This window comes from Quercus robur, chromosome 12, assembly GCF_932294415.1.
Source record: "Quercus robur chromosome 12, dhQueRobu3.1, whole genome shotgun sequence".
Lineage (NCBI taxonomy): Eukaryota > Viridiplantae > Streptophyta > Magnoliopsida > Fagales > Fagaceae > Quercus > Quercus robur.
Genome location: NC_065545.1, coordinates 9163948 through 9181601, shown reverse-complemented (window position 1 = coordinate 9181601; position 17654 = coordinate 9163948). Strand labels below are relative to the sequence as shown.

Below are 17654 nucleotides of genomic sequence, written 5' to 3'. Positions count from 1 at the left end.
AAAATAAATAGTACCGAAGAAGACAATGAAATCTTTCTCTTTTTACTATGAATAAAAATAAAGACAATGAATGAGGTGGTTCATTGTACTTCCAAACTTCATTTGCCCCCCATTTTTATAAAGTGCCCCACCTTAACTCACCTTAACTAAAAGTCCCTTCTTCCTCGAGATAATCCACTTGTTAAAAGAAAAATATCCTAAATGTTGTGGGTCCTGTATAAAAAACAAGTATCCTAATTGTTGTGGATCGGTGGGTCCAATATTTAAAATATAAAAAAAGAAATCAAAGGTGATAATATCTGATTTGTCGACCTTTATTCTTTATTTTAAAATTATTACATAACAAAGCGGCACCTCTTTAAGTTTTATTTGAGTTGAAGGTTTTTTTCTTTACCCTGATTTATATATCAATTTACTCATAACTATTTAAATGATGTGTTTAAATTTCTTATAACTTGATGGATCCTTTAAATCAATATACTAATAATATTATATAATAAAAGTAAAAAAAAAAATTATATTTTTATATATTTTTAAATTTAATGATATATACTTATAATTATTTTAGATTACCAAGAAACATACAAATAATTAGATCAAATTGAACTCCACATAAAGTTTAAATCAACTTATCGATGTAATTTTTTAAAAAAATTTATCATGGATCCTTGTTTACAAATCAACTTTTTTTTAAATTTCTAACTAAATTAAAATGTATATCTACATTGTATCTTGGCTTAAAAATTGAATTTTTTTTATTTAAATAATTAAATAGTTACAATAAGAAAAGAAAGATGATTTACAATAATTTGATAGTGGTAAAATTTTAAAGTATAGTCTCATATTTGTTATCCATTATATTTATTGTTTTCTTTTATTTTTGAGAAAAAAAAACCATTATATAATTGTTGATATTTCTAATTTAAATTTTGTTTTACTTAAAGTTTAAATAAAAGAGGAAACTTTCAAAGATTATACTACTTTTATATGAATAATAATAGTAATAATTGACAAAGTCTCCACGCTACATGTAAATCGATCAGCGTGAGATTATTGTATTTAATTAAAAAATAGATGACCTATTCATCAAAAAAAATAAAATAAAATTGGTGACCTAACTTACAAAACCTCTTCATTGGTAGTCTTAGTTTAATCACGTTGGGTTTTGGGTATTGGAGTGTTTTATATTAATTTTCTTGTTTTTTTGCCAAATCATAGTTCACATGTTCATATGTACCAGTTAAAAGGAACCAATTACCAATAGGGTTGGGCTCATCAAAAAAACAAAAACAAAAAAATAGGGTTGGGAAGGCTAGTACCATAGGAAAGCTACGTGTTGTACAAAATAATGTTGTGCTTGTGCAACACCTCCTAACATTTAAATGTACCTAATCAAGTCCTATTCTTATTGGTGCTTGAATGATGAGAAAAGTTAATTGATGTCTTAAAGACATTAGTTTAGTAAATATTTTTATAAATTCTTTATGAAAAAAAATATAATAACTAACTCTTCTTATGGTTCTTATATTTTTCATAAAAATAATATTAAAATATTCTTAAAATATTTTATTAAAAAATGTTCTAAGGACAACAATTAACCAAATACTTAAATGATATATAACGACACGCTTAATAAGAAAACAAACAAATCTAACTGGAACCCAAGTGAACTTAATTTATACATATATTAGGAAAAAAAAAAACTGATTTTTTCTTCAATTCTTAAGAAAAACTGCATCCATTTTTATAGGGTTTTAGATTGAATTCTGCCATACATACATGACTTAAAAAGATTCGGAAATTGTTCATAGATATTGAGACACAATATTTGTATGCAATCAATATTCATTATTTGTTAAATTATATCTATTTTATTTTAGTTTAAAACCTTATAATTCAGTAAAATTGTTTGATTTGACTTATTCCAAACACATATAGGTTCAAATCTTTGTCTCCCATTTGTTATAAGCAATTAAAAAACATCTATATTTTAAGCATGGCCTGTTATTATTAAACCAGCTTCTAATTCCATGCATATACATGAACACACTTAAAAATATACAATAAAATGCATGGTATAATTTCTATATATGTATATATATATATATATATAATTTAAATACTATTGGTAGACATTCTTATATTTTGTTAACTCTTTAAAAAGTCTTGTAAGAATATTTTATTACTTCTTAATTTTTGTTATTGTGAAGCACCTTTTTTTGGGTTACGATTCATTTATTTTAAACTATTTGGTTTTTATACTCAATAACTCACTTGGATGAATATTTATGATGTGGTCTCACATTTGATTCTAAAATTATGAAATAAAACTCACTCTAAAAATAAATAATTTATGACACATGGTGCAAAATTGGGCTATAATTTGAAATTTTAATTGGACTTTCTATGAGCTTTATCTATTAATTATATAGTAGTTTATAATCCGTGCATATGCACAGTACAATTAAAAACAACACAACTACACGTATATGGATTCAAATTATACATTGTTTAAGTCATGCATATATACATGAGTTTTACTCTTTCTTTCTTCTTTATTTTATTTTATTTTATTTTTTGGATATACATGAGTTTACTCTTTTTTATTGGGTTTTTTTTTTATGATTTATTTATATTAGACTCTTTGCCTTTTGCACAACATTATCTCATTAATAAATTAACACATATATAGCAAATTTTTAGTGGTTGTCAAGTGTCAATCTTATTACCAATAAAATGAATTGATGAAATGATGGGTTATTTATTTTCCATGGTGAAAAACCAATTACCCTTGGAAGTACATGTAATGCAACCAAGGAAAACTATTAGGGTGTGTTTGGATATCGCTTATTTTGTTGAAACTGAAAAATTATTGCTAAAAGTACTGTAGATAGAGATAAAAGTTAGTTGAAATAGTACAGCAAGACCCATAAATAGTACAAAAAAGTGCAATAAGACCCATGAATAATAGCAAAAATAAGTTGAATAGTGAAATAATTTTCATTTTCATTCTAATCCAAACGCACACTTATTTTAAAGAAGCCTTGGGCGTAAACCTTCAGTTTTTCTTGTCGAAATTATTAAATATTGGACTCCATTTTTTATTATATTAAGTGAGCATTTAGATCACTGGGCGTTTTGTGTTTCCTGTGTTTTTTTTTTTTTTTTTCTAACCAGCGCTTATTGCACTATTTATGGGATATGAACAGTGCAAATAGGCAAATGAACAGTGCTAAACAGTAGTGGACAGTAATGAACAGTAGCCAAAAAAAAATTTTAATTGTTTTCAGTTTTCAGCAAAATATACGGCATCCAAACACACCTTAAGAGTCAAATTGGATGAACTTATTTTCTAGTTTATTCTTGCTTGGTTTGATTAGGGGACACTTTTTTAAGAACTCATGTTTTGTAGGTTCAATTATAAAGCTGGGTTTTTTCAAACAAAATAAATATTAAAATATAAATTAATCCAATCATAAGTAGATAATTAGGTTCATGAAATATGAAACGTTGAATTATTAACCATTTTAACGGTTTATTATTACAAGCACATCAATAATGGAGAGTGATATTGATTGGTTGCCCCAGCAATCCAATAATGTTTTGGACGCAAGCATATCTAAGAAAGAAGAAATTCTGTCGTACTAAAACAATTTGGGTTTTTCTTCTTCTTTAAAATATATATATATATATATATATATATTTTTGGGTTTTGATAATCTTACTTATTAAAGCCCAGAGTGCCAGAGAGTTGTTGGTCTAGTCAGTGGCTCAGTCAGAAACTGTCATGGTCAACTCAAATAGTCTGCACTGGTGCAGGGTCTCTAACGCGGACCTGGGGTCGTAGGCAAAATGTTACCCCGGTTCCCTAGCTCCAACTCATTCTATCTTAAGGGCATTCATAGTTGAAAATGTCATCTTATTCTATTTTATCATTCTAAAAAATTATTTTATCAATTATATCATATTATTTTATAATATTCTTAACATCCTAATTTTTATTTTACAATACAACACATTAAAATAATATAAATTATACAATAAAATATATTTCATTCTCTCTCTAATTTATGTCTCCCTTTCTCTCTCTCAACCAATCATCACCTCACCATGGAGAAAACCCAACACCCCAGCACGGAAACTCATCCCAAACCCCAGACAAACCCAGCATAGAAATTCATCCCAAACAATACATCCACCTCCCAAACCCAAATCAACCCAACCATCAACAACACAACCAACCACCGATCCACCCAAAACTTTCTAATCACTACCCACCAATCCACCATCAACAACAAAAGCACCACCCACCGATCCATCATCAATAATACAACCACCACCCAAACCCAAAACTTTCCAATCACCACTCACTGATCCACAAACCATGGCACCACCCCAATCCACTATCAACAACACAACCACCACCCACTGATACACCACCTCAGCACTGCCCTAATCTGCCACATTTGCCACCATATCAAACCCATGAGCTCCACCAAACTATGAGACCCACAAAGGCTTGATTCAAGGGAAAATGGAGAGAAAAAAAAAAGGGAAGAGATTTGCCAAAGCCACCAAACCCACGCCACCGCAACCACCTGCTCTGATATACACCAATTCACGGGCACCGATCCACACAGAGAGGGATAAGAGAGGGGGAGGGATTGAATGAGAGAATCAGAACTGAAAAAAGAAGAAAAAAAAAAAAAAAGAGAGGAGTTGAAGTATTAGCTAAAGCAAACAATGAAAAAAAAATATATTAATATTTTGTTTTACAATTGAGTTACAGTGCGATTCTACGTTCAGAATTGTAGCACAATTGCAAATTTTTTTGCAATAGTCAGCTTTTACAAGTCCGAATAGTGTGAGAGTTTTGGACTTTTATGCTAAATTGAATCAACATATGACATATGTCATTCCCAATGTTAATGCTCTAAATGGGCTGGGCTCGGTCACCACTACAAACCTTGAAAGACCTGCTATACAATCAAGTTAACTCTCTGCCCTTTTTTTAGGCATATTATTAAGAAAAACTAGCAATGTCAGCTTGGATATGAAACATATATAAGAGAATTTTCATCTTATATATATTTGTAATATGGTCGAGTGGTCAAAGTCGATGGTTAAAGTTGAGTTTTATTTATAATTGATTAGCTTTTTTTGGAAAGTTGCAGTACATGAGTCAATTAACGAAATATTTATTTATTTTTGCTTCCAAGTACAGTAGGACCTAGGATCCATTAAATTCGTTATTAACAGTGCTCAAATGCACTTATTAACAAAAAATTTATTAAATATTTCATGTATTTCGTTAAACACTCTCCCTCCCAGTATGGCACAGAAAACTCTCACTCTCTCAATATCTTAGATAAATAAACATACAAGCATGCAAAGATTTAATATTTAGGTCAATCTATGAAGTGAAAACTCTCTCTCATACAAAGTTTAATATACATAACTATTAACTTTATTGTTTTCAGAGGGATTCAAGCATTGGCGAGTAATATTGACACCTTTTGTTGTCTCTAATGACTGAAGTTTGAATCTCGCTTCTTCTCCTCTTCTCCTGTTTGCCTAGCCAAAGAAAAAAGGGAAAAGAAAGGAGATCATTTTGAGGGATTTAGAGAAATTATTGTTGACAATAATTGGATGATAAGGGTGAAATTATTGCGTTATCATTACTATACTACAATGACAGTTTTCAAACAAAATGGACAATTGATGGAGATATAAATTCTGTTTTTTTCCAAGAAGATAATATTATGGCAATGGGCAGCTGGGCATCAAGAGGGAGCCCAATATGGTCTCAATAACACCAAACAACTCACCTAGCTAGGTTCTACTCCTTAAGACCCACTGTGCCGCGAGTTGCTTGACCGTCATTGCCTCTGCAATTAATGCTCAACTTCACCTCCCTTATTTGAGCTTGAAATAAAGAAATGTGGATATGAATAATTAAATATTACATGCACAACTAAATATGTGTGAGTGCCAACTGTCAGTAATTCCGACTCTAGCAATAATATCTCTCTATAAGTTTATAAATAAAATAAAATAAAATAAAGACTATCTATACATAGTTTTAATCACATGACTTTTTTTATAAATTGCTACATAGTGGGTTTGAGAAATAACTCCAAATTTGTTTGTTTCAAAAAAAAAAAAAAAAAAAACTCCAAATTTGCTTAGAGTCAAACTTTGTCCTAAATGAAAATTAGAATGATAGGACTTTCTGGATTTTGGAAAACACAATGTACCCTTTATTACCATATTCTTCTCCTTTCTTCCTTCTTCTTTCTTCTTTTTGTTTTTTTTTTTTTTTTTTTTTTTTTTTTTGTTTTATTTAATATTCCAGTGACTGAGCTCAAGTGCTCTTGATCATGTGAACTGTATAAAAAATAAAGTTTGTAACAGATTTTATTCTTTCTTTATTCGTTTTTATTTTCATTTTTGTCATTTTTCTTCACCCTGACCTCGGTTTTTCTAATCGTTGCGTAAGGGTAGGTAATGGGCACATGAGCCCAAGAATCCAACCACAAGAATAGGCAGCGTATCTTCTTCAAGTTTCTCCAACCTGTTATATTCTATAACAATTCACAATTGTCAATTGTTTTCATGTAGCTGGGAGACCAAACAGAGAAGAAAACCTCTGCCCTCAGATGGCATGACACGACAAATCACCTGGACTAGCCATGCAAATATTTTATACTCTTTTTTTTTTGGGTGGGGGGGGGGGGGGGGGCATAGACTCACTCCAAAAGCCTAAGAAAATAAATATAAGAGATTGCAACAAAAGGGAATGGAATTATAATTAATTTTATTGTAGTTTGATTCACAAATGGCAAATTATTTAATAATATATTTGTTTTTGCATGCAGCTCAAGCAGTTCTAGGTGGCAGATTGATTATGACAAAAATAATAACATGCTTAGATTTTGATTAGATCCCCTCCTACCTGACAAGAGATTCTTCGAAAACCATTATGACTATGTCATATGTTAACGAAGTTTATAAAATATTATTTAGATTGGGCGATATATCATTCTTATTGTGAACATAACGTATAATACATGTATAATTATTAATTATAATTACAAAATAATACTACTTTCTTAATCTAGACTTTTTCAAAGCTTATAAGGAAACTATATGTTTTCATAACTTATAAGGAAGCGTTAGTATAAAAGGACAAAGCCACTGTAATAGGTGGTTGAACTGTTTTTACACCTAATTTCAAAGAGAGAAATGCCAAATTTTACACGAACTATGTAAGAAAAGGTGAGGCAGTTGCAGATGTCAATTTTCTAAGATGATGGCGTGTCAACTGTCAAGTGTCAAGCCTTTCCCTTTGAATTTTGAAATGATGTGTGGAAATTAAGTTTTGTATCAAAAAAAGTTAAATTGTCCGAACTCTGAATCATCCTAAATTTATGTGCCTTTGATTTGGAGGTTCTCATTTCTCAATTATTGGTGAAGATATTCTCTGATCCAAATGTTTAATAGAAGCCCAAAAGCAAAAGAATTTTATCAGATGAGTTTGATTTGTAGTTTTTTAAATTTGTAGTTTTTGAAAAAGTTTAGAGTTTTAAAATGTGCGGTATGGAATTAGTTTTTTTTTTTTTTTTTTTTTTTTAATTGAGTATTTGGTAAAAGTTGTTAAAAATGCTTTTTTAAAAAATTGAGTATTTAACTAGTACTTATAAAAATGACGGTGTCAGGTATAAATTAACAAAAATGACTATATATAAGGGAGTTTATTTCATACTTAAATCAACTACTTAATAATACTTACTAAAAAAACACTACTTAATAATAATAATAATAATAATAATTTATTGTTAACTAAAATTTGTTGTAAAAATATTTTAAAGATAGCATTACTCTAATATAATTTTTTGCTTTTCATAAGCTTACTTAAAAAAAAAAAAAAAAAATTGTTCATGCCCTTGCCCCACACCACATGTATAACCAACACAACCATGGTTTTAAAAACTGGTATGGTGAAAGAACCGAAAAATGGATTGATTACTGGTTTTTTGGTCAGATTGGAGTTTGACCGATAGTCGAACCGGTGACATCATAAATAATTTAATTAATAATTTTAAAATAATAAAAATTAAAAATATATATTTTAAGTTTTTTAACTAAGAATATTCAAGTTAAACATATATATAAAATTTTAAAAAAATAATGCAAGTTTAGTTTTCATATATTAAATTTAGGAAATAAAAGTAACAAAACCCAATGGTAATATTTTCAAAATTTCCAATGATTTGTTTTTAACAAATCTAGTGGATCGCTCTATAATGACTCCTAGAATCATCAAATTTTAATGAGAAGTGTCACATTTCTAATATTTTTACAATATTTTCACAACAAATCATATGTGGTAAGTTGTTATTAATGTTAATTTGAACACACCACTTAAATTATTATTTTTCACTAGTATTAGTTAGTAACAACTCACCACTTAAGATTTATTGTGAAAATATTATAGTAGCATTTCTTAGTTTTAATTTCTTATTCTTTATTTTATTTTTCTCTTTATCTCTTTTTCTTTCATCCGCATGTTTATTTATATTTTTTTTCCTCTTTTTTTCTCCTCCACACACGTATTCTTTACCTTCTATCAATCTTCACTTTTGATTTTTCTTTTTGCTTTTCTTCTCCACTAGACTATCATTTCTTCTCTATCTTCCAAAACTTACCAAAAGCCGGTGTTTGGTACTATTGTTTAAACAAACAGATTTTAGTATTTAAACAACATTACATATATTCTTACACACTTTTTCATCTACACGTATTTCCACAAAACAACAATAACATTACTAGAAATCTCTTACCAAACGAGCCCTGCTCTGACTCTTTCTTTCTTTCTCTCTCTCACACATACACACACAAAAAGATCAAAGATCGCCAACTAATGATAGAGGTAAGAGAGACAACCTTTTAAATCGGGGTTCACGCATGCCTGTAGTTGGTCATTGACTGAAGATTGGATCAGAGCAGAGCAAACGAAAGGGAGATACTGCATAAGGGAAATTTCGCTATATTCTGATTTTTTTTTTTTTTTTTTTGCATTTTGAGGAATCCTAATTTGCAAGGGATTGATTTTTTTTTTTTTTTTTTTTTTTTGCCCTTAGTTGATTTGGGAATTTGTTATAGACTTTTTTGGGTTTGGATTTGGAAATTTGTTAGTGAATTGAACCTAGGCTAGATGCTAGTATTTTTTTTGTGGTCTTTGTAGCAATTAATTTATCAAAGGGTTGTGGGGTTGCAAATGGTGATCTGCCTTGATTTATCAAAGGGTAAAATTGAGTTTTTAAGAAAACATAGTGGGCAATTTGGAAAATAGCCGGTGGCTTTCCAACGGTAATGTTAAAACGCAGCTGTGGTGTTTGCAAAAGCTCCTCAAACCTGTCCGCACGTTTTGACTCAATTCTTTGCATTTCAAAACGCAGCTTTTTTGAGAAAGCATGTTTTAAAACATTACCAAACGCCTAACTTTCACTTTTTGCTCTCAAAAAGCGCGTTTTGGCTCAAGAAAGTGGAAACAAACGCACACTAAAGCAAGATTACCCTTTTAGGTTTCAACTTATCCATGTTTACCCTTTAACTTTCAACATCAAAATCAAAGGAACAAAATTTATCCAAGCTAGTTTTGGTGTGACACCACACCATGCCCAAATCCAAATTAAGGTAAATTGTGATTTGAGGTCATGATTTCATGGTAAAAAGTGTGTGTATGATTGTGTGCAGTAATTGGCGTGAAATACACATTGCTCTTCAAATTATGGCCAAAAGAGTTCACCAAAAACAACCCAGAATTTTCAGGTTGTGGCAGGGTGTAGGACTAAGCTTATGCAAGACTAAAAGAATGTAGGACCTGGTAAATTGGGAGTCTCTTGATTAGGTCAAGTCTTTCTAGTTTCTAGGGACATTCCCCAATACTCAACTCAATAGCATGCAGCCAAGGAGCTGATTATTGGATAATCAGTTTGACCAACCGCCTTTGGGCACAAGCATGAAGCTTCCTCTCCTATGGGTAGTGATTATTCAGAGAAATCCGGCATTAGCGGCAACATTTTCAACGTCAATTGGCTCCAATAACTGTTAAGAATAAGATTTGTATATAGCCAAGTTGCAGTAATAAAACCTTGGAGCATGTAAGCAATTGTTACTTGTGATGACATTAACAATAGACAAAACATTCAAAATGCACATTAGAATGACAAAAATAAAAGGTGGGAAAACAAAAATAATTTAAGCTAAAGCCTACCAAAAAAAAAAGTTGGCTAAAATGTAAAATGTACATTCTAAATTTGACTAAAATCTAACTTACTTTTCTTCAATTGAGTCTTCTAAATTTTAAATTTATTTAATTCGAATTTTTTGTCCAATTTTGTTAAAAAAATTGCTTTTAAGTATGTAATTAACTAATGAAAATAGAAATTGAAAAATATTCGTATATAAACATTTTATAAAACATTTTTATTAGTTTTATAGAATTTTTATATAAAAATAATATTTTTTTAAGGACAATATTTTAACAAAATTGGACAGAAGACCTAAGTTGAATAAATTTGAAACTTTTGAAACTTAAAGTACTCAATTGAACAAAAATAAAATTAGAGGACTGAAATGAATTTTAGTCAAATTTAAACAATGCACTCTACATTTTAGCATAAAAAGTTTGAGACACTTTGATGAATAGTAAAACATTACTTTTCATGGTAGGTTCCAGTTAATTCAACTAGTAAAGTTTCTGATAATTGAATAAATATCTAAAATTTAATCATCTGCCTACATAAAAAACTAGTTGATATTTTTATTTGATGATGACGTTTAATGATATAGGGTTATCGTAAAATTCTCTCCAACATTACTTTTCATGGAAAGGCAAGGTTATGGCAGTAATCTTCATCCTCCTTATCCACAATATTCTTCTCATTCAAAGCCATCCCATCACAATAGTATTCATTTAGAGGAGACCTAATTATTTTTTTGGCTAACCAGAGGAGACCTGACTAGCTACAATCATGTTACGACTAATATATAATTTAATCAGGACATAACATGACATTTGGCTTTTATTTATATGTCCCACACATTACGGTGATATATGTTACATAATTGATGACCGACTCGTGTATCCAAATTAAAAAGTTTATCATTTTCAAAAAAATTAAAAAAAAATTAAAAATTAAAAAGTTTATCAAAAATAAAAATCCAAACTAAAAAGTGAATAATAATTAGTCTCTTCACAAAGTGCGTGTATTTTAAATCATAATTGAAACTAGTTATAGTTTGAGTGTGTCCTAAATTTAATGGAATTTTTTTTCCTTTCAAATTTTTTATTTCGAGATATGAATTTTTTTAGAGTTTTTTGTATAGATAATGTGTAGAATTGTTAGTAGGGATAAAGTTTGATGAATAATTTTAAAATTTTCAATTTATCTCTATAGCCTTAATTTTATTGTAAAATAAGATATCAAATATATATTTTTTTAGTTATATACTTTAGATAGATAGGTAGATAATATTTCTTTCTCAAAAAAATAAAGATAGATATATAATATTTCAAATTATCAAATTCTCCTATATAAATTCTCTTATTAGCCCACTTCAGTAGTTCATAAGGAGTAATTATAGAATACTTTTATTAGAGTACTATAAATGCATATTTTTATATATATAATAGTATGTTTAATTAATTAAATTTATAGTGAGATTCACAATTCATATGAAAGAGATAGTACACATTTATAATATTCCAGAATATTCAATAATTTTTTGTTCTAAGATATTCCATGATCACAATCTATTCCATACCATTTTTGGAAAAAGTTAGTGAGTATTCTAAAAACATTAATTTATGATATATTTTTAGAAATATTTTATGAAAAAAATAATAATTAATTTTTAACAATTTTCTATAAAAAAACAACCTCAAAACTTTCTTAAAATTATTTATTGACAATTGCTCCAAAATGACTACTATTTTTGATACGGCAAAATCTGTAAAAGTTATTAACGATTGTCTAATCACATGTGAACAGTGGTAATCCACTAGCAAAAGTCAAGCAATTAGTCTTTTTTTTAGTCATTACAAAAAAAAAAAAAAGACTAATTATTACTAGTAGTATTATTTAAACATAATTAGGGTGTTTCTCAGTCATTGTAAAAAGACTAATTCAGCAAAAAGAAACACTCAAATTTCAAACCAATCAGCTTCCGACACGTAACAAAAATTGTTCAACTTTTGTAGAGTAGTCAAGTCTGGCTAGCTCAACCTTAGCCCACTTTACCTCACTACCAAATTTAAAAAATTAATTAAATAAAAATAGTATATATAAATTGCTGTGAAGAAAATCCTGTAATAATTTGTATATATAAAAAAAAATTGAATTCAATTTTCGAAACTTCAAGGTCTGAAAGCGCTTTTAACCTGCGCACTCTGTCTCTGCTTATCGTGCGCACACCTTTTTCGGATTCGGAGCTCAGATCTCGAAGCTCGCTGCGAATCGCAACACTGATTCCAGCAACAGTGAGCTCTTCGTGTTTCTGTACTATCGTTTCTCCGATTTCCAGGTACGGATCGGTCTCTGTAGCTCTTCGAATTTTTCAGTTACTGTTGGCTTTCGTAAAACTCGTACCAGTTCTCGCTTTGTGAATCAAATTTGGCTTTGAATTCGTAGATGATGAAGTTTCTGAGTAAGAAATGAAGTGTTTAGTTCTGTTATCTAAACCTGTGATTGATCTATGTTCTTTTTAGTATAACTATTTTCGCTGATTGATCTATGTTCTTTTTAGTATAACTATTTTCGCTGTATATATATATATATATAATTTTTTTTTTTACTTTTTATTTTTGGTTGTGATTGGTTTTGATCCGCTGAATCTGTGTTCATGTTAGAATATATGATGCAAAGTGAGGTTGTTTGAACTTGAACAATGATATGCAAAAAAATTGAGACTGAATTTGTGGAATTTTGAGGTATCTTACTGTGATGAACTAATAGGAATGAGAACTTGAATCAAATCTCATTTGTGCAAAGTTTGTGTTACTCAGAATTGCCGTGCGGAGAATTGAATGCGTGCAATATTTGGGCTTTGGTTGCAGGGAAGTTTGTTTTAGGGTTCGTTTATGAGTTTGCGTAAAGCGTTATTTCTTGCGGAGTTTCATGTTATAATTGTTGAAACATTGCTCTGATACCTACTTGTTACTACTTGATATCTCTAGCGGTTTATGTGTCAATTTGGCTACTAAGGTGGTATTGCAAATTGCAATTATATCTAGGGTTGGAAATGTTGTGTTGAAATTTTGAGTAGTTATTTGCGTGCACTTAGATAAGAGTTAATGGGATTGTTTGTTATATGATAGACAATAAGGTATTTATGAAATTAGTTTTGTCATTATTGGGTTTGGAGTAGCATGATTTGAGTAGGAATGCCAAGGTTGTAGCCAGTTAGATTGTAACATGGGTGTAACTAGAAGGCTTAATTCAATAGCTAGAATTTAGAGACTTAGGTTGGCTACTGATATTTCTGGACTTTTCATTTAGCTTCATATAGGTTCATATTGTTCATGTATTGTCATTGCCATAGGCCACATTATTCTTGGTCTTCTTCTTGTGCATGATAATCTGTCTCATACAGAAAGCCATATGTAGTAGGGATACGGAGAATCTATGACTTGAACTGAGGACTGACCTCAAAAATGAAGGAAGCAAAATGAGGAAAATTTAGATTGCTCTTTCCCCATTATTTTACTTCAAGCCAATCCTTTTAGTGGAAGAAGGAAAATGTATCATGATTCTGATTATGGAATATAGTTGCATGTTGCTTGTGTGTCTATGGTAATACATTCACATTTATTGAACCATGACAACAACTCATTGCATTTTCTTTGAATAGATTGATGGTATATTGATCCTTTAAACTGCACTATTAAACATTTATTTTTGAAATGGTTCTTTTGAACGTTGATCAACTTCTCATAAAGCACTTCAGTTAGTCTGTTCTATATTTTCAACTCCTGTAAATTTCATGCATAAAAGTTGGAGTTGCTGCTTTGTTCATTTAGTCTGATATTTTTTTATCAGAGAGGAGTATTCTTTAGGCAAAGAATCATGAGCTGCTTCGGTTGTTGTGACGATGATGATTTTCACAAAGCTGCTGACACTGGGGGTCAATATGCGGTGAAAAGTTCAGCAGGTAATTTTGTCATCCTAGCTAGAGTTGTTGCATCAAGAATGAATTAATTCAAGCAACTATGTACTTAATCACTAAGAAACACTTGAATCAAAGGAGTTTAAAAAATGTACCTTGGAGACTTGAATTTAAGCTGTATGGTTTATGGTGCTTAATGCCATTTACACTTCACAGACATACACACATGGTTCTCATATACTAACTTTTAATTGTTTCTTTTTCTTTTGATATTTTATTTTTATATTCTTTTTATGTGTTCATTCAGTTACTGATTTCGTTAGTGTAATCTGGATTGGCCTGCAGGAAATGATGGAGGTTATCATGCATCAGAAACCGCACCTAAGGGTGCACAAGCTGTGAAAGTTCAGCCCATTGAAGTTCCTGCTATACTAGTGGACGAACTAAAGGAAGTTACAGAAAACTTTGGGACAAATGCTTTGATTGGAGAGGGATCATATGGAAGGGTATATTATGGGATTCTTAAAAGTGGGCAGGCTGCAGCCATCAAGAAGTTAGATGCCAGCAAACAACCTGACGATGAATTTTTAGCCCAGGTTTAGAGGACAACTGTAACTTTGCTATCTTTGCTATGTCAATGGGATAAGTTAAGCTTTATATTTTTATTAATGGTTGACTTTACAGGTTTCTATGGTATCAAGGCTGAAGCATGACAATTTTGTTCAATTACTTGGTTACTGTATTGATGGAAATTCCCGTATTCTGGCCTATGAGTTTGCGTCTAATGGATCCCTTCATGATATTCTACACGGTATGTAGGTATTTTATTTGCTAGTCTACATGGTATAGAAGATCAAAGATCAAATTGCAACTGTAAAGGTTGAAGGCATAATAAATTTTTTTAATGTTTTTGCTGCATTTTCTTGGTTCATTTATATGCTGAAGTAAGAAAGTTTCATATGCAACTTTTCAATTTATAGTTTAGATTCATTTTTCTGCCATATCACAGTTTCTGAGTAGTGTTAGTGTTCTATTTATCATTTATTTATGCAGGGAGGAAGGGAGTTAAAGGAGCACAACCTGGTCCTGTTCTTTCATGGGCACAACGAGTAAAAATTGCTGTAGGGGCTGCAAAAGGGCTTGAGTACTTGCATGAAATGGCTAGTCCTCACATCATCCATCGTGACATCAAGTCCAGCAATGTACTAATCTTTGATGATGATGTTGCTAAGATTGCAGACTTTGATTTATCAAATCAAGCTCCTGATATGGCTGCGCGTCTTCATTCCACTCGTGTTCTTGGAACCTTTGGTTATCATGCACCTGAGTAAGCAATTTGTGGACATTTGCAATCATATATGTTTTATTGAATAGCCCATCATTTGTTGTATGAACTGTGATATATAATCATGAAGGAAATTAATGCACTTAACTACGTATGAAATTGTCTAACAAAGATTTCGTTGAACAACCATGATAGGCATCTCCTTTTGTAACTCAAATAGTGCTCCTTTTGGTTGCTTAGTTATTTTGTGATGACAAATGAAAACTTGGCATTTTCTCCACGGCTAACCCAACTTCAAAAGGGTTGCAAGTCTTTTACATCCTTATTAAACTGAGCATCAGCTTGGGCTGCAAATGATTCTATATTTATAACTTGATGTGAGACTGCATTCCTTGAGCACCATACACTTTTTTTCATTCTGTACTTATGTTTGGCAGATATGCAATGACTGGACAGTTGAATGCCAAGAGTGATGTGTACAGCTTTGGTGTTGTCCTGCTTGAACTTCTGACAGGGCGAAAACCTGTTGATCATACATTACCACGTGGACAGCAGAGTTTAGTTACATGGGTACTAAATTGTCCTACTCTTTTCTTATATCTAGCACATCCACTTTGTTTTTAATAATTTTCAACATAAAAATATGTTCCATGCGCCCAAGCTGATTACAGTAAGGTTTTGAAATGTGTTAGGCTACCCCAAAACTTAGTGAAGACAAGGTTAGGCAGTGTGTTGATACAAGACTAAATTCAGAATACCCACCTAAGGCCGTTGCAAAGGTATTTACTTCGGCTTATTTTTTATTGTTGCATTCCTCCTTTGTTTTTTGTTTTTGTTAATAATCGATTTGTACCACATTTCTGATTTGGTAGTATTCCTGATTAACAATGCACAAAACATGTCAAACATGCAGCCTCAGAACATAAATTTTGCAGGTGGTTAGATATGACTCATATGAGTGTAATATTTTTATCCTTTCCATTCCTTTGATGAAGAGAGATAGGTGGTTGTCGGAATATGTGTCAAGGACAATTACAGAGTCTTTGCCCAAAAATAATTTATACTTTACAGACAGACAATGCTCAATTAAAAAAAAAAAAAGCAAAAAAGGGAAAAAAGAAAAACCCAAAAGAATACAATGGCTTAGATTTAGGTACTGCCTAGAAATGGAAAGCATTGTTATAAACCTTCAATGCACACTTGGCCTACCTTTATTAGAACTAAGGCTAATTAGGCCTTAAAAGATCTGTTGCATCAAGCCCTTTCATGGCTGCAAAACATCTAATTTTGTTAACCCTTCGTCTGTCTGAATTACAGATGGCTGCTGTTGCTGCCTTGTGTGTGCAATATGAAGCTGACTTCCGCCCAAACATGAGCATTGTAGTTAAAGCCCTACAGCCGCTGTTACATGCCCGGCCTGGACCTGCCGGTGAAGCACATAACTAGTGCTTCTGTCTCTCTCTGCCTGTGAGTGTGCGCCTGTGTGCACGCATGTGAGCATGCATATATATAACAAAAGGATTGTTTCAGAGAGTGGTGGTAAACTGTTTGATCAAGGTTCCATGTGCTTCCGTTATTTACACACTGTTTATTTGTTCATAGTTTGTGGGGCTGCTTTTTTCTCGTCTGGAATTATCCTAATTTTTTTTTTCCCTTCCCCCAAAAATGGTTGCCATCTTTAAACTGATGTGTAGCTTACCCCTGTTTGTGATCCCCCCCTTCCCCATAATAGTGGGGTCCCTAAAAGTGTACCCAAGTAGTTTTCGCTCTAGAACAAAGCAAGAGGAAAAGGAAAAAACCTAGATGCACTCTAGCAAAACATTGTAGTATTGTACCTCAAGTCGGCTTGGGTGAGACATTGTGCATCTCCATTAATTGGCATATACTTCAGAAATGAAATGTTATAAATATTCTTTTTTTTCGTCTCATTTTGTCATCCATCAAAGGTAAATTGATGAACTTACTCTTAAACTACAACATGGTGATTCAATGAAGAATGTCAAAGAAAACAAACACTGAAATTATAAGTCAAGATGTGATTGTTATAAGAAGTAAAATGCACATGGCTGTCACATAACAACTTACAGAAGATCAAGAAGCCTACTTTGATGCCCTCAAACTAGTATTCCAAATGAAAGCTGCTCTTTGATAGCTTTCTTATGCTCCCGGAGCTGAGTATCTTATGTATTGCTGAACA

General features: G+C 31.1%; 1 protein-coding gene across 1 annotated transcript; it reads left to right on the top strand.

Moving 5' to 3' along the window:
• The first annotated feature begins 12402 nt into the window (after positions 1-12402).
• LOC126708000 (pto-interacting protein 1-like) lies at positions 12403-17378 on the top strand. Its single transcript, XM_050407793.1, has 8 exons — positions 12403-12591; positions 14108-14217; positions 14518-14768; positions 14857-14983; positions 15226-15499; positions 15895-16027; positions 16150-16236; positions 16775-17378. Exons 2-8 carry the CDS (start codon positions 14133-14135, stop codon positions 16901-16903), a joined length of 1086 nt encoding a protein of 361 aa, XP_050263750.1. The 5' UTR covers positions 12403-12591; positions 14108-14132; the 3' UTR covers positions 16904-17378.
• Positions 17379-17654: the final 276 nt, after the last annotated feature.

Bases quoted from the DNA above. Each gene is read 5' to 3' on its own strand.
- LOC126708000 (XM_050407793.1), top strand. From the start codon at position 14,133: ATGAGCTGCTTCGGTTGTTGTGACGATGATGATTTTCACAAAGCTGCT. The intron at 15,500-15,894 runs GTAAGCAATTTG...TATGTTTGGCAG, and splicing joins TTTGGTTATCATGCACCTGA to ATATGCAATGACTGGACAGT. The intron at 16,237-16,774 runs GTATTTACTTCG...TCTGAATTACAG, and splicing joins CACCTAAGGCCGTTGCAAAG to ATGGCTGCTGTTGCTGCCTT.